Source organism: Gopherus evgoodei, chromosome 3 (assembly GCF_007399415.2).
Source record: "Gopherus evgoodei ecotype Sinaloan lineage chromosome 3, rGopEvg1_v1.p, whole genome shotgun sequence".
NCBI lineage: Eukaryota > Metazoa > Chordata > Testudines > Testudinidae > Gopherus > Gopherus evgoodei.
Genome location: NC_044324.1, coordinates 212326816 through 212345344, shown reverse-complemented (window position 1 = coordinate 212345344; position 18529 = coordinate 212326816). Strand labels below are relative to the sequence as shown.

At 39.8% G+C, this 18529-nt stretch overlaps 1 protein-coding gene across 5 annotated transcripts in view; it reads right to left on the bottom strand.

Moving 5' to 3' along the window:
• Positions 1-18529, bottom strand: part of TASP1 (taspase 1) — a 163364-nt gene that overhangs the window by 108303 nt on the left and 36532 nt on the right. For all 5 annotated transcript variants that reach the window (XR_003999785.1, XM_030557987.1, XM_030557990.1 and 2 more), the window contains exons 8-10: positions 10847-10953; positions 1423-1542; positions 283-361 (exon numbers count right to left, since the gene is read on the bottom strand). Coding sequence is in view for 4 of the 5 variants with exons in the window: in XM_030557987.1 (XP_030413847.1) it covers positions 283-361; positions 1423-1542; positions 10847-10953 (306 nt within the window). In the remaining variant the exon portion in view is untranslated. The remainder of the gene's footprint in view (positions 1-282; positions 362-1422; positions 1543-10846; positions 10954-18529) is intronic.

Below are 18529 nucleotides of genomic sequence, written 5' to 3'. Positions count from 1 at the left end.
GTTGGACTAGATAATCTCCTGAGGTCCCTTCCAACCTTGATGTTCTATGATAACAAAACACAGACTCTATGGAAGTTTCAGACAAACTTATTCAAACATGTTAAAAAAGGCTCTTTGGTAGTTAATGACACTGAATTCACTGGCTTGAAGAACATACCTTCTGGTATGCTACCACACAAGTCTTAAGATTTTAATCCACTATACATTAAATAACTTGTTTTGAATTTTTAAATGAAAGGAAGTTGAACAGCAGTTCAAAATATTCACAAAAGTAGCAAATACCTGAAGTACTCACAGCTGTGGAATAAGGATTATGAACTCCAATATTTTCAGCCCAGCAGCCACATCCATAAAGAGCTGCCTGAGAAGATAAATGGATCTTTTATACATTCAAGTACTCAGTTTTTGGGGAAAAGGGAGATTATTACATAGGATAAAGGAATAAGATTCAAAATAGCTACTCCAGTACATTTTGCTACATCCTTCAACAGTTAATCCTGAAGAGGAGTGCCTTGGAGGTGCTCTTATCTCCCTAAGTAGGGATGGAGGGTTGAATCTTGCTGCAATGGTAAAACTCACATTCATTTCAACAGGAGCTGGAATGGCCCTATTACCATAGAGTTCTCTACAGCATGTTTTATATTTAAAACATAAATGCTTTTAGCTACACATTTTAAAGAACTCTTTAAAATGCTGTAGCTAAAGATTCTTAAAGTCAGTCCAAAAGAGGGTTACCCATGGGATGATGCCAAACAGTGGACTAACCAGCTGAACGTAAGCTGTAGTGCACACAGACTCTTGAAGCGTCTCAAAATTGTTACTTCATGTTGATAGGCCTATCTATGCTGCGTGTTCTTATAGTATCGTATCTTTATCACCTCCTTCAAAAGATTCTAGCACAACAAAAGAGCATCACTGAATCTGAAAGTGGACACATTAACCTCACATACCGATCAAAAACTTACAGAACTAGTAAATTTATCTAAAAGGTATCAAAGAGGCACTTGTTCTTTTAAGCTTTGTGGGGTATTTAATGAGTGGCAGAAGTGAGATACTAATAGCACGAGCAAAAGCTAAGCGTAGCAAGAACACGTTCTAGCTTTCTCTGTCAATGCATCCCAAGTGTGACCTGCAACACACCTGCTATTCCAGTCTTATGTAATAATCAGAAAGAATGCCAAATTAGAAGAAGTTTTGCAACACTGATAAAGATCCTCTAGATTAGACAAAACTCATTTTCCCATGCAGAGTAATCAAGAACTGAATCCAGGTGATAGCGTTCAAGACCTGGATTCAGTTCTAAGGCATCAATTCACTATCACTTGGCTCTTGCCTAGTTTACAGTTACATTGTTTCATTAAATATGTAAGCCATTCCCTGGTAATACCAAGCATTTGTCCCCAGCTGAAAATACATACTCACCTGACCAACTCTTCCAGGATGCTTCAAAGCTAAACCTCCACTGGAGACAGCAGCAGCAACATTTCCTTCTTGGTCGACAACGATTGCACCAACTGTATCCAGTGTTCCTGAGTCATTCTCCTGCAGGACACACAAACAGAAGCAACTACTAAAAATAGTATACTAACAGAGGGCTAAAAATAAATTATATTTCTTTAAAAGTATGCAAAAGCAGTGCTCAAAATCTGATAACTAACAGGCAATCCAACAGAAAAAGCTTCTTTATTGCCGTCCACAGTGTATCTGGTCTGTAATGTTGTAAATTTTCATTCAAAGTGGCAATTCACTTATTCATGAATAGGCATTGAATCAAGGAAAGAAATGGAGAATGACTCTCGAGCCACCGAACCAAAAGTTATAAAAAGGGTGGCACTCTCACCAGCTCCCCATTTTGTTACATCAGCCCAAAAATGCTTCAGCAATGCCAAAATGAAGTTTCATGTCAACAATACCAAATGTGTTCATTTTTTGGTTTTGTCAAAACTAATTTGGCAAACTTGACCAATCAACAAACAATTTCAGGTCAACCAGAACTGCATTTTTTGGCAAATAATTTAATCATGGAAAAATTTATGCTCAATTCTACTATTAACTCATTTATGGGTATTCTGTGTCACTAGCTTCATGGCATACATTTAAGTTGTTATAAAAACTCAATCCTGCACACAATCACCCTGGTGAACAGTTCCACTGAATTCAATGAAGCTACTCATGTGAGTAAAGTTATCCATGTACATGTTTGCCAGATTGCCCCCTCACCCCTCCCAAAAAGCTGCTCTTCACCCAATTATCAATCCCTTGAGCGTTCCCAGTTCCAAAAGTCAACTAATTTAAAAGCTCACGCTGTGGGACAAAGAAAAAGTTATGGCTTAATCTACCAACCAGAATTTTTACCACTCATAAAGAATATGCGTATGTTACATAGTACTTTAGTTATATAATTTTGCTTGCAATCTTCACATGCCACCATGATATGAATTCAGCACCACCTCAAGGCAATATAACACAGCTCACCCCCACAGCTGGTACTCTTGAGGGGAAAAAAGGGAAGCTCACCTCTCTTCTCCTACCCTGTAACCGGTAGTTTCTTTCTTCCACCCACATTATTATTTCTGAACCAGCACTTGAAATTGGCACCAAACACACCCAATATTACTCCTAGAACCACCACCTATCTCAGGCACTTATCTGGCCCTCATCACCATAGCATTTGAACACCTCACAATCCAATGTAATAGAGGTGTTGTGAGGATCAATGAGATAGTACTTCCCCACTTCCATTTTTCAGATGAGGAACTGAGTCAGAGACTAGCCCCAGGCCACCAAAGAAATCTATAGCAGAACAGAGAATTGATCCAGGTCTCTGGATTGCCAGGCTAGGGCCCTAACTATCCAGGATCATCCTTCTTCTCTGACTGCAACTGACACTCTTCCTCCTTTCTACTCACTCATCACCCCTCAGCTTCTGTAACAAAAACAAAACACTTAAGAGCAAGTGAGAAATTCAATGCTACCTGCTATAATTTTCTTCCAAAGCTCAAGTCTGCAGCATCACTGTGGCAGTCACTACTAATGCTCCTCCAGTGGAGCTGACAGCTAGGACTACAGTCACACTGTACTGGTAATTTTTCTTTTTAGAAGTTAAAGAGAAAGTGAAAGCTAGAACTGAGGGTCTTCCATGGAAGATTCTCCATAGAGTTCATTCATTTTTCTCTACTTAAAAATGAGAGATTAGGAAAAAAACCAAGTCTCTTCAAATATACAAAATTAGAATTTCCACTTCAATTTTTAGCATGTAAATAGCTCACAAACTTAAATGCTGGATGTAAAATATCACACACTATGGCTATTAACTCCAGTAACTAAGTAAAATGACTCTCATACCAGGTTCCAAATTTCTAGTGCCTTTTCTTAGGAAACTAAGTTTTCAGACAGTCAAAGAGGAATAAGAAAAAAAAACCTTTATTTTTAATTATTAATCTTCCTACTATAAATATTTGCAAGTGTACCCTTCTACTGAATGTCGCAGCCTGACTGTAGGTCTCTATCTGGGTGTTTTATAGTAAACTTGACCAGAGGATGACAGCTCCATTTACAGTAACTTTTGAGGTTTTGAATTTGATTTAGTTACAAATTAGAAGGAAACCAAACTGAATTGCTACTTAACCAGATCAATTAACCAAGTATCAAAAAGAACTATTTCAACTTCTTTTGAACTTGCATTAACTCCAGATACAGGAAACAGCTCTCCACCATCCCCCAAGAAAATGACACCACAAAACTACAAAGCAACTTGGGCCCCAAATGGAGATGAATATTACACCATATAATAATACTTTGTCTCAATGAGAAAACATTAAAATTTTATGACTCTCTCTCCTCCACTAAACACAGCTAAAGAAACAAAGAATTTTTAGTTAAAAAGGAGTGCTATACATGTTTCAGTTATGTCAAAGCTTAAGTAATTCACTAACATACAGTCACCAGGAGTGAAAACCCAAATATTAACTTACCTAAAGCAATTTACAATGAATACCGTTTCTAGTCACATGCTACATGATTCCTTCAGGCTAAATTTTTCTGGAAGGTTTTGGCCAAAATGGTTCAGCTGTATCTCAAGAACGAGGTTAGTGTTATTTATCCTTTACCGTGATACAAAAAACTTGGAGTCAGCCACTGAAATTAATAGGCAGCAGGTTTAATACAAACGAGAATATACTTTTTCACATAATGCACAATAACCTGTGAAACTCATAATCATGAGATGCTGTGATGGCCAAAAGTATAACTAGGTTCAAAAAAGATCTAGATAAGGTCATAGAGGATAGGTCAATCAATGGCTATTAACCAAGATAGTCAGGGACGTAACCCTATGCTCAAGGTGACACTAAACCTCTGACTGCCAGAAGCCAGGATCATCACAGAATCATAGATAGATCATTTCAGAGTTTCTATGGATAGAAATTCCATGCTTGAATAATAAGAGTATAAACAGCAAGAATATACTTCCGAGCACCTGACCAGGATGGTAATGATGATAGTGAAACACTCAGGAAGATTAGAGAGGCTACAAAAACAGAAAACCCAATAATAAAGGGGGATTTCAACTATTCCCATATTGTCTGGGTACACGTCACCTCAGGACAGGATGCCGAGATGAAATTTCTAGTCACCATTAGTGACTTCTTCTTGGAGCAGCTGGTCCTGGAACCCACAAGGGGGAGGGGAAAATCTCTCTTCCTGCAGTCCCCAACTCAATCACTACACACCTTCCCAACATCTTAAGTAAATGAAGCAGAGGTTCTGCAAATGACCCCTTTCACTGCACAACCTTGATTCTTTCCCAGAGCATCATTCATCCTCTGCATTGAACCAGGCAGGGTTGTGCACGATAAAAGTGATCATGTCATTAAGGATTATCACACTATGTAGGCACAATGAGACCAAAATAAGGTTGCACAGGAATTATGGTTCTGCCATTAATTAACTTCTGAGTTTCTATGTTAAAAAGAACACGAAGGGTGGGATTCACAAGGTGGATTTAGCCACCAATTTATCATTTTAAGGCCAATATTTAGGCACCACTAACTATTTAGGCACCACTGTCATTCACAAACCCTCTGTTCAGTTACCATCTAACTCTGTAACATGCTTAGAGTCCCTAGGTACCTATGTTTCTATCTTTAAAGTCCCCAAGATGCCTACATTTCAGTGGCTGGAAACACTCTCAGCTGCCCACACCCTTACATCTTGACATTGTCCAGTAGCTCTAAGCCATGGGGAGAAACTAAACTTAACAATCCCCTGTCTATCTGGCCTTCAAGGCCCAATCCTGTGGGTGTGTGCTCTGAGCACACCTAAACTCACACAAAAATGATTGCTCTCCCTTTATAACCTTTAGCCCAGTGGTTACACCACTCAGTCGAGATGTGGATGACTGATTTAATCACACCCTCTGCCTGACGTGAAGCAGGGACTTGAATTTGTCTCTCTCATCTTCCACCAAGTGCCCTAACCACTGACCTGTAGAGTCATTTTCACTTTCCCAGGCCCAAAAATATGTGATCACTTATACACACTGGAACTATTTCAACAACAGGAGAGATTAAGAGAAATCTGTCCTAGGAGTATCCATAGCCCACTGGTAAAAGCACTTTCCTGGGAAGCAGGAGACTATGGTTCAAGTCCCTGCTCCACATCAAGCAGAGGGGGATGGAACCCAGCTCTCCCACCTTCTGGATGAGTACACTACCCACTGCGCTAAAGGCTATAAGGGGTCTCCTCATGCTCCTCTGTTTCTTGAAAAATGGCTGACTAGGCTTAGGTATCTAACTGCAGAAAAGAATTCATGGCTGTGAATCTCAAGCAGAAGGACGACTTCCAAGCAGTATCCCCAAAGGGAGGAAGGAGCTTTGGAATCCAGTCCAGATCTGAAGATAGCACTGTTGAACCAAGTGCCACACTGGATCTAGCAGCATGGGATGCAGTATAGCGTTTCTAAAATGGATGTATTGAAGCCTACGTAGTGGCCCTCCATAGCTCATATACTAGCACATTCTTAAATTATGTCATAGATGTTACCTGTGATCTGGTCAAATGCACTATCATCCTTTTGGGGGTAGTAGGGGCTGAATGACTGCAGCATCGTAAGCGATAATACAACCAGAATACTGTGAAAGGCAGGATCTGCCATCAAAGCACCAATGTCCAAGAGCCTACGGGCTGATGTGATGGCTACTAAAAAGTCATCTCTGAAGATCAATAATGTCACCCAGAGTGTTCTGGCCACAGGCACAAGTATATATTTCCTAAACTCCTTAAATCACAATTACAAAGAGGAAAATACTCACATACAGTTAAGTTAGTTAAAATATCTTTAAAACTAAATCATATGGTCAAAACAAGTTCAACAAAATCATGCAATTTAGGGCTTTTGTTTTTCAAAAGCAGTGGGCCTGAACAAAGACATATTGTGTACATATGACTCTTAAACCCAATGTTACTCAAACCAAGCAGATGGCAATTCTTCAGGCAAGAGGCTTGTTTCAATATAACAGAAAAAAAGCTTAAACAGTCAACAAAAATTTGCAGATTAAGAACAGGACCTTTTGCCATCCTCTAGTACTAATAAACGTTTTCAACCATGTTCAAAGTCAGGCTTTTTAAAACAGATATTTTGGGAGGAAATGGCATTTTATACTGGAAAGAAGTTGTTAACAGGGGGAACAAAAGTGAACATCTATTGCTGATAATTACTTGTGCCTGTGGTCAGAACACTCTGGGTGACAGTTGGCCAATCAGTCAGTACTCCATGCCCAGCTGGGGAATAAATCACTTAGCCTGCTTCAACAGAAACAGCTCCACCTATGAATACATTTAAGATTAGCTTACAAGCAAAGGAGTATAAATTTTTCAAACTCTGTATCATCTAATCATTTAGCATGCACATACAATCTTGAAGATGTGGAAATATATTTTAGGTCAGTTCCAAGTTTCTTCATCCCGTCTAAATGTAGTGAAGTTAAACAGATTTTTAACTTTAAATTAGAAACTCATATAAAGAAGTGCTAAAGAATAACTTAGATTGGAACTTTTAACTAAGTTGTAGAAATTGTGAAAAATACCCTAAGAATATTTTGTTGTTCACTTGGGCCTCGTCTGAACAGTCAGTTAGTGTACAGCAAGCGCACTAGCCTGCTGTGTGGATGCTGCTACTGCACACTAAAAAGTTCCATAGTATGCTTTGACACACTGCTGTTCGATAGCAAAACTACTCTGGTCAGTGGCATTGTCTAATTCTTATATACAAGGAGTACTCAATGCTATGGAGGAATACGTTAAAGCTGTGGTGGTCTGCACACCGCTCATCAGGGTAATCTGTTGGCCGGCCACGAGACAGTTTGTTTACATTAATTGTTCGCAGGCATGGTTGCCTGGAGCTCCCAGTGGCCTCGGTTCACCGTTCCCGGCCAATGGGAGCTGCAGGAAGTGATGCCCCAAGCTGCGAGAGCACTGCAAACTCCAGCACCCCCTGGTATTGCTGAGGCATTTTTAATGTGAACATCAGGTATTACAATGTCACAAAATTATTTTTTACCAATCTGTTTTAACCATTACCTGCAACATATTAATGGTAAAACTAATACTTATCAGTTGACTGTTTAACATTTTACATCCCTAGTTAGGAGCTGTAGGCTACACAGGCTGCCTTTTTTCCTCTTCCTCTGTGGGCCTCAGCAGGTACACTCTGGTTTCACATCTGTTCCTTCCATGAACCAGAATGACAGGTACTGAGAGAACGGCACAGCCATTTTGCCTACATTGTCCATCTTTAGCTTTGTGAAAAAATGAAGAGGAAGCACCGGAGGGAAAGGTGAGAACCCACCCCCGATACACACAGAGAATGGGGCAAATCCCCACCAAGATGGGTAGGGAAAAATTTGCATTTCTCAGAAGTTTACTATAAAAGTGCATACGTGCATGAAATTTTGAGAAGTGTATGTTTCTGACACCAGATGCAGTAGTGAACAACGTTTTTGATTATATTTAATCTAGTAAAATATTTAATCTAGTAAAAGGTAACGGAACCTTCATGTCTTGCTTTAACTTAGGCATGAAATCTGTTGTAAGCTTTAGAAGTCCCCTTACACCACCTTAATTACAATGGCAGTGGCAGGTGCTAGTGCACACTCAAACAAGGATCTGATATCCTCATATCAGATTATCCAAAAGATTTAATTGATAATGATTCCTGCAGTATGTGTTCCACTAACTCAATTTTATTAAGCCAAATAGTGGAGTTTCCAAACTAACTCAGACAAATAAACGTGCTACTTTTCCAACATACAAATACACTGGACCAAATGTTCAATAGATGTAGTCATGGTGAAATTAATGAGTTATGCTGACTTACACCAGCTGAAGATCTGGTCTTTTGAAACCTGCCAAAACTATAGTTTATGCTTTACTACAAGCATCTCACTGGCTAACACCAATGAAATGTAAGTGTATATGCCTCTCAACTGCAACCGCATAAAGCTGAGTCAGGAGACTTCTATTTTCTGAAGTGGCTGCAGTGAAATTAGGACAATCACTCTGGCTGTAATTAAAAACGTTGGGTTAAAACATTCACTTGCACAGAAAAGATTTGTCAAACATATGAAAGACACCCCAGGGGAACTCTGTTGGGGGTTAAAAAGAAAAATCAAGCTCATTAAGGATTTATCCTGTAATGTGCAAGTTCACTTTATTGCATATGCAAGTTCTACTCCACTTCATGACTTCTGAAAAATCCACCCAAAGAGAACGGATGCCCAAAATGAAACGTTAGATGAGTAAACATTATCTAAACAAGACATTTACACGTGAAGTAGTCCTTTGGAAAAAAAATTAAGGCTGTGAAAAATGATGTGTCTAAAGGAAGCGGAAATTCAATTGGCTTTCACAAGACCCTCTGACTAGTCAAGCTATCCACAGAGGACTGATCTAATTCCCGTTGTAGTCCGAGGGAATCTTGATTGGCATTAGTGGGCTCAGAATCAGGCCCAAAATGAGTTATCCAAGTCTGGTTTCAGTGTAATTTTTGTTGAGCGTGCTACAGAATTGCTACATCCAATTATTTAATCCCGTGTCCCAACCGAGGGAGGCCAGAGACTAACAAATCCCTCTTAGCCCTAAAGCTGTTTCCTTCAGATCAAATTTGATGCATATTGAAAGCTCTCTCACTGGCCTGCAACTGCCTGCATTCTACATATTACACAGACACATTATTTCAGCCCACAGAGTTGTCAGTCTGGTTTCTTTCACAAGGACCAAATTCACTGAAATTTAGAGAAAGTGGTGGGATAAATCAAGTTACTTACCAGTAAGCAGAGATCTCAAATTTGGTCATCTCCTCTACCTACTATCCCTGGTCTGTGGGTGCTCCCCATAACTGCTGCCATAGGCCCCTTGACATTTTAAATTGCAGGTTGGTTAAGTTCATGCACCAGCACATGTATCAAGCATTGACTTGCCCCACATTACATGAATGTCAATACTGTGCAGAGACCCCCTCCTCCCTCAGTTATAGGGAAGTGTGCACAAACCTGTAAGCACCCGGCAAAGTTCAGATACCAGTAAATAACACATTTTTCCACTCTAATTCTTATCTCCTCTACTAAGCCTCAGCTTTTCAAAGACTGAGAATAAGTACTTTTACATAAGGAAGATATGATTTGAGAATGTACAAGAAATAGGCCTGATTCTTCACCATCTTGTACAGTCATTTACCTGTACAGAGCAAGGGTACAATCTTACTCCACTTTCGTATGCAGTATTATTGTAGCAGTGTTGGTCCCAGGGTATTAAAGACATAAGATGGGTGAGGTAATGTTGGTCCAATAAAAGATATTACCTCACCCACCTTTTCATTCTAGTTCTGTAGCATTTATGTGCACTTTAAATGAGGGTAAGTGACGATAAGGCAGTGGATAACCAGGCCACCAGAGTCCGGACATCTGGCTGTCCAAGAAAGGCATTGGCCTCAGATAAAATGCAGGTAAATGTTTAAAAAAAATAACAGACTAGCCTTCGTTTTCACAGCTGTCATATTTCACCAAAGGGATATGTTTGGCACAGGCTATAGTGGTTGCCTTGCTGCACCACTTGTAAAGTCTTCAATAGACCAACCCTGCAGGTGTGAATTATACAGTCCACCACTAATTTTTCTTTTATTTAGTATTGTATTCACTAAGTATCCTACTTAAGCCCACTATACATTAATACTCATACTGTAAACCTATATATTAAGCAACAGAGAGACATGATGCTGAAGTGAGAACAAAGGCTCAAAACTCAAACTAGCAGGGAGGGGAAGATAAGAAGGAGAGAATTGTGGCAGTTTTGTAGTAAAGAAGCATAAGTAACGTGGGCCAGGTCAATGCTAGATGCATGAACTGATGCACATTTACCTACCTGATATTTCAAATTTCACCGCTTCCAGGTCCACAAAGCAGTGTTCTCAGGAAACGTTTAAAAATGGGAAACAATGATAGATCCCAAGCTGGAGAAAATGTTTTATTAGACATTTATCTGCTCATATTCACACTTGTCATATTTCCACTTTAAAAATGTGTAATAGTACAGGTATATTTACATCACAAACAAGACAAAAGGCATCTTTTTCACAGCTCTTTTGAAACTGTAAATAGCAGGAAGTTCTATCACCACAGAAGATCATTTAGATGATCTGATATTATACTGATATTAACATGCATAAGATGGCCAAAGATGAGTGGTTTGTGATACTATATCAGGTTACTTCAGCTACAAAATGAAAATTTAGATGTGAAATTTTCACATTATGAATTATCTTTCTGGTAAGGGTAACAAAACATCTACTGACCTTCTCACTTGATTGTCTTCTTTTCTTTAGCTGAATAAGATCTGTTTCCACCTTTTCTGCCAACTCCAGCTTCCTTTTGTTCCTCTTAAAAGCTGCTAAACTAAACCCTATAAAATATTTTAAAAGCATTTAACTAATGAAGGGTTATTCAAACAAATAGTAGACTAGTAAGGTATTACACTTCAGAAGCTCTTCCACTCCACATGATTAGCAGCAATATCCGAAGTTAAGATATAGATTGTGTGAAATTTCAGTACTACAGATTTTACATCTTTTACTAAATCAAAAGGAGATACTGTTCAAATATAACCTTGAATAAAATATCTAATGCAGACAAGTCACTGAACACATCTGGAAGTTATAATGCCCTAAATATCTCCCTGTCTGGCAGTCATGTAGCAACACTAGACAAAAGAGAAAGCAATAAGTGACTTGTTAGAATGATTGTTTTGGACTGCTAAGATGTAAATTGATGCCATGTGAGCTTGTTTTGATGATATTCATAAGTTTACATAGCCTCTTAACTAAGTTAATTACATATCTGTATGCTCACCCACATATTTAAATCCACATAATACACAGCCAATATTTTTATGCACCATAATCCAGCACAGGCTAAAGATCAATACATCTCGAGGATATATACATGTGTTTTTCCACATTTAATAACTACATTTAAAAGGAAATGTTTTCTAAATCATAACTAAAAATTTGATGCTTAAAAAAAGTGGTGTATTCTCAGTTTGAGGACTTTGTTTTACAAAAAGCATATTGACAGGAACACTTCTGTAGTTCAAATTAGTTTTGATTTAAGGTTACCCTCAGCTTGTCTTAATTCCCCCCTATACTTCTAAGAGGGAAAGAAGAAACATTGTAGAGGGTAGTCCCTTCAATAAGCAGAGATGTATACAGGTATATTCCAAAGCCAGTGAAAGTTAAATGCAAGAAATCCCTGCATCATAAAAGAATGTTTAATTACATTTCAAATATAGCTGAAAATAGCTCTCTTCCTGTACCATTATCATTTACAAAGCCAGCACAGCTCCAGGAGGAATCTATTAGTTAACTGATACTGCCTAGTAAAACTTGCCAAAATTCAGAGAGTGTCCAGTTCATGGAATATTTCAACATTTCAAAATTTGGTTTTGACCAGGTTCAGGCTGAAACCAAATGTTTGAAAGTTTCTCATGAACCAGGAATTCTGAAAAAAAATTGTTTCAAAAGCAAATGGTTTTTCCAAAACAAAATATGATCCCCAATTCCTGGCACCTCTTGTGAAACTGACATGATAGCAGTTTCACCACTGTTACTCAATGGTGGACAACAGTGAAACTGACAAATTTCACGAGCTGCCAGGGATCCCAGGGTCCATATTTCCAGGTAGGGCCAGCTCCAAGTTTTTTGAGAGAGCACCAAGACCAAATATGCAGTAAGCGGACTGAAGAGTGTCTCCCATCATTCCTGCACCTAGGATGGCTACTTCGCCACTTCAACCACGCCCTCAACATATGAAGCTCTCCAAGGTTCAAGAGGTAAAATTCACATACTGTCAATAAAAGACATGAGTCTCTAGCATCTTTCACCAGCATAAGGGTTAATTAGTTTTGACTCTAAAGCATACTTTCATTTTTAACTTATCTAAAGGTTTGGGCTTTCAACAATCGTATCATCCTAGAGATTTGCCTTTTAAGACAATCTTATACATAGGTTTTGATTCAGTGTAATATGTTGTAAAAGTATTTTCAAAAAGTCTTTTCCTTTAACATGGACTTTCAAGAGGGCACCGCTGGATTACCAAATGCAGCGCATAGGACAAAGGCCATCATCTCTCGAGAAACTGTACGTGCCTATAAGTAACAAGCAGCACATAAGCATGAATTTGGGATCCAATACGTCATTCAACTCCAGAATACTGGTAAAAAGTATTTGCACAGTTTTAGCCTCCATAGCAGTTAAAATTTATATAAACATGATGAGATTACAAGATTGGTTGGTATTACCGATTCAAAAAAATCAATACAATACATTACATGGGTTAAAAACATCTCAAAGAGTAACTGCGAGTCATTTTTCATCCAAAGCCAAAGGTCATGTTTCTAGTGGAGGTCCAAAAAAACTGATTCTTAGCCCAATGATATTTGAATCTATGATTTTTGAAGGATGTAAAACTGCTAGAAAGTCACAGATAACAACAACTGGCAATATAGTAACAATAGATCAGTTCAACAGAGATCTGTATTGCTTGAAAAACTGGTGTTATTTGAACATGTGTTTTCCGTGCAGTCAAATTCAAGGTCAAACGTCCAGGAAAAAGCAGATCACACTCACAGGATGGTTAACTGTACCCCAGAAAGTAGTGACTCAAGAGGACTTGATGGATGACCTACTGAACGGAGACTCCCAGGACAATGCAATGACTCAGAGGGTTAAAATGATCATTGGATGTACCAACAGGATGTGATGGGGTATACAAATCCCATACTGGGCCCAAAGGGGTCAAAAGGCAATACTAGGCCCAGGTAGCCCTGCCCTTTCAGGCCTGCTAAGCATGCTCTGGCTGGAGAAGTGGATAAAAAGCTCAGAAGTCCAGGAGGACAGGCTGCTGGAGAGATGATGCCTTCTCTGGGAAGCTTGACAGAAGGCTAAGCCTGAGAGAGGACTACAGAGTGAGTAAGGCTGACAGGTAAGGCTTACTCCAACCACTACCCCCTTTGAGAACCAGCAGGTCCTGCAGGGCCATGCTCATTTGGACTCCTTTATTCAGTTATTGACTGTTTGGACTATAGGGGCCATGCCCCCAAATCGGTAGGAAGTAGCCTAGAACAGCGGATGTAGACTCTCTGCAGGAAGGACCCTGCCTGTGTTGCTTCCCACAGAGCCCAGAGCTGGGACCCAGTAGAGAGGGAGGGCCCTGATCCCCCTGCTAAACCTCCACTTAAGAGCAAAGACCCAGATATGGGTGAAGACTCACGGCTTAGAGTCAGAAACCAGGTACTTCAACTGCCCTAACAGAGAGACAAGGGGCTGGAAGTCAGGTGCACTAACCTCTCCAAGCACCCTGTTGCACAGGGGAATAGTGTACATGTAGAAAGGTGATATGTCTCTCACACTGAAATCATGAGACTTACTGGATTTGGGTGAAAGTCTGTGCTCACACTTCAGAAAGGATACTGAGTAGTTGGAAAGGGTTCAAAATCATTAAGTCTGGGAAACCTGCCTTACAACAAAACTTAAGCTCAATCTATTCACCTTAACAGGATGCTGAGACAACCTGAACATGGTGTGAGATTATGAATAGTGAACAGTTATTTAAGATAGAGATATAACAAGATCCAATGGTCGGATATGAGGGCCCGAGGACAACGTTACATCGAGGTAGAGGTGTATATTTCATGGTGAATATTTACTGAGCAAGTTATATGGATATATATTTCTTATTTTTGGGTGTAATTCTGTGGTTCACACATGAAAAGACATACTTGAATACAGGACGTTGCATACTTTGAGTGTGCACTAACTATTTTGGAAACTAATCTAGCATCCCAGATTTCAAAGGACAAGTCTTAAGACCACAGTCTCACACAAAGCTGTCCTATATGATGAGGACTTCATAGAAAAGCTTCAAGAAAATTTGAATATTTTCAAAAAGCAAGATTTAGCCAAATCTACCTTTTCTTCACTTGACAGCAGTACTCTTTATACATATGCTTAAATAATTTGTTATTTCTAGGCCTGGATGTTTCAAATAGGCATCTAGTTAGATAAATTAAACAAATTTTCAAATACCATAACTGAGATGTTTACTACTGTCAAATGCTGAAATCCTAGTTTTTGTTAGTGCACAACAAAAATTAAGTTATATAATCACACGGTTTTCCATTCCTCTCTCCTACTAAAATCTGTTTGCTTCTTTAGAGCAATATTTCTAATCATTCCAACCTGGTTTCATCATCTGAATATTTCATTAATTTTTTTCAGATATGATTAACAGATACAGCAATATAGAAATTTCTATCACTGTCAAATCACAAACATTAAATTTGGGTTAATGGTCAGTCTGATACTTTTCTTCAGTAACTGATATATACAATTATAAACATAACTTTTCATAAGTATTATGTGACGTTTCTATTGGAGTACGTAACATGGTGTTTCTACACTGAGATTACTATTACGGCAACATGTACATTAATGATTCAAGATAGAGGCCATGTCTACACTTACAAGGACTGATGCTGCTGAGATCAATGCAGCAGGGGTGGAGCGAAGACCCGCTAAACTGACTGCAGAGCGCTCTCCAGTCAACTCCAGTACTTCACCGGAACGAGTAAGTCGACGGGAGAGTGTCTCCTGTCAATGCAGTGCAGCGTAGACACCACAGTAAGTCAACCTAAGCTAAGTAGTTAATCACGTAGCTGGAGTAGCATAGCTTAGGTCAATTTACCTCAGTAGTGTAGACAAGGCCATAGTATCCAAGATTAAAATAAAGTATGAATCCAAGATATTAGGAGGAGTAAGGATACATTTTCTATCTCTGGGGATCAGATCAGGCTCTAACTAGTCACACAGCACCCCCGGCAGTCAATTCATGGAGTGGACTGAAACTGTACCAGAGAGGAGGTTTTTGTACACTTTCCCTTTTAACTGCAGTTGGAGGGAGGGGGGATTACAAAAGAATATACCAGCAAATTACAGGAATTAAAGTGGCTTAGCACAGCAATCTGCTGAGCAGCTGCTAAATGACTACTGCGTAACTGAAAACAGAAACAGATGCAAGTAATTAAAATAAGTATGTTGAAATGAAATTTAACTCTGATATATTACCCCAGCTATGCTTGGACTAAGCTGAGTGACTGTATTAGATCTAATTTTCCTTCATATTGTTCCACTTTGACAAAGCAAAGTATGTAAAGCAAAGTAATGTTCATCTGTAAGTAGTGTCACAGATTTTAACATGACATGTGACTAGATAAAGCCATACAGCCACCAAGATTGTGTTTGCAGAAGTGATTCAATCTGTATGTCCTTGCTCACGTAAAGTTTGCTGCACTCAAGGAACGTGATTCATCATAGAAAGAGGCAGGCAATGGTATATCCATCATCTGCCCTGGGCTTCTATCAGGGAGGACAGTTTTGTTTTACTGTGAAGCTCCATGAGACCTCATTATCAGATGCACTCAGTCAACACATCAGGGGGGCATCTCCTGGGTGCCCTTGCCCTACTTTGCCCTGTACTAAACTCATACATTGTTTGGGCTCCACTCTGCTGCTCTGGCGTGTCAGAGAATTCCAAGTAAGCTTGCATCACTGTGAACCCTTCCAGGTAGGCTTTACATGACTAACAGCTTAGAGTTCTGCCAGCAGAACACAGGCAGCGAATTGAGCTCATTTACTTGCCACGTGATGAGAAGTGATAGAACTTCCATAGCTAAGATTTAGCCAGAGTCTTCTGTTTAAGGGCCATGTTTTCCCCAAATGTCCTAAAATCCACATGTATACTCAGATTGTCAAAAACATGAGCTAACTACGCTTGACCTAAACTTAATCATTCTTCCTAACCAACACACACGCACACACTTCCTAGAGATTTTGAGTTAATAACCCTTTCATCTTCACCTTAAGAAAACCTTTTAAGAGAGAACGTTCAGTTATGTTTGTGGAAGAATGTCTGTGCCACACTGCTAGTATTCACTGGAGGAGCAGCAGAGCAGAGGACAGGGAACGTGCCTGGCAGTATGAGAATGCTGCTGCACATCTGGAGATTTGGGTGGGCACCCAGGATATGGAAGGGATTATTAGGATGAGATGAAGTATTCTTGTACTCCACTTGTGTAGACATTAAGTGAACATAGCATATTAACAGATAGTACAACTGTCCAATTAGGAATGAAGCAAAAGTATGCTGAGGACACAATTTCTTTATTCCCAATGCCTACTGTCATTTCCACAGGGTCAGAGTTAAAGTTGGGGGGGCAGGCAGGGGAAGAGGCAGGAAAAATACCTTAACTCTATTTCCTGTGTTTTAGTTTATATTTAGGCACCTTCTGTGTTCTAGAAGGGCAGAAGGCAGTGTTAGACTACCTTAGAGTGCACTGTAACATTATCAGTGGTAGTGAGTTAATCCAAACGTTGTAATCCAAAATTAAGATTTTATACAAATTTGCAGTCCATCAACCCACTTCACTGAAACAGAAGTCTCTCTCCAGAGAGTGGGTCATCCATCTAGACACACAAGGTACACATTATCAGCCTTAACCTTCAGTTTTTACTTCAGAATCTGATTCCTCAGATTAATCAGCTCCACAATTTGTGAGAACCGTAGAATATTTAAATCTACCTACTTGGGTAACGTCTGTACAGTTTATGAATTCTGGTTGATGCTATGAAGTTATTAAAAGATTACGATATCAGGGAATACCTGATTGAGCATGTTATATCCACCACTTGCTGACATGGGTGAAGCATGTAACTACCAGATGACGGATAATGGGCTGTACACTCAACCAAGGAGGGTGGCTGGAGCTGGAAAAAGATACTTCCTCTACCTTGTCTGCAAAGGGCTGGTGAAGTCAAGAGTGGAAAAACATATGCATCAAAACAAAGGAACCAGGTGTTGGGGAGGGGGGCAGGGAGGGACATACAAACTTGAGGAATTCACAGACAGGAACAGGAAGCTTTGGGCAGGAAAGGATAAGAGATGGGCAGGCTTTTGCACCAGGGTGTCCCATTTAACTGCAGAGCAGACAAGGTCAGAGAAACCTAGCTAACCTCGAGAGGTTTCATGTTCCTGAAGGGAAGTCAGAAGCAGCAGACAGCTTTGCTCAAGGCCTGAAAGCTCAGAGTATCGAAGGACCTGACATAGGGAAATGTATACAGGTGAGTTTATTATTTTGTGTAGATCTACTTCTTGTGCTATTAAGAAAAGAGCAATGGTATTTTGGAATCCCATGCCAAGTCTGTCTCTCTCTGTTGGCTTTCACTATCCTGAAGAAGTGAGTTGTAAACCCAGAATGTCTACACAGCTGCAGTTCTAGGAGAAGGTTTGTTTAACCTACAGGGGGGACCCTGAGAGGTCAGCACTGGTCCCAGGGGTGAGGCAGCTGAACTGCTGGATCTCATTCCTCAGAAAGGGGTGTTAGGCAGAGGAGATGTACCCTGAGTGCGTGCCTAGAAGTCCAAGCAAGGGGTTGGTGCCTGGACTCTTAAGACTCTGGAGGCTAAAAGTCACAAAGGGCCCAGTAAGGTGGATTCCCATCGCAGCCGTCTAGTGAGTGTCCAACATAGGAACTCAACCAGATCGGACACATTAAACTCTACCTCCCAATCTGCATTTGGCTCCAAAATTCATTCATTTTTAGCCTGTATGTATGGTATGTGCATTTTTATAGGTAGGGCTGGTAGCACCACCTATTAAGGTTGTAGACACTTCCCACCATAAGAGCTTGTTTTCAGTTCTGTATAACTTTGCCAGACTTTAACCATTTATACTGGAGTTTTCCTTACTATATATACACATGCATATTGAGACTGTGCTGAGGTGATATGGAATCCCTGATGTTATCTGAGCCTTGCCTCTGCCAAGCTTATTGTCCTGAAGTGTTTATAAGCTAAGACAAGGTCACAGTGGCCATGAGCATTTTTAATCAGTGGCATCTAGATCTGCTCTAAGCCATTTTATGACAG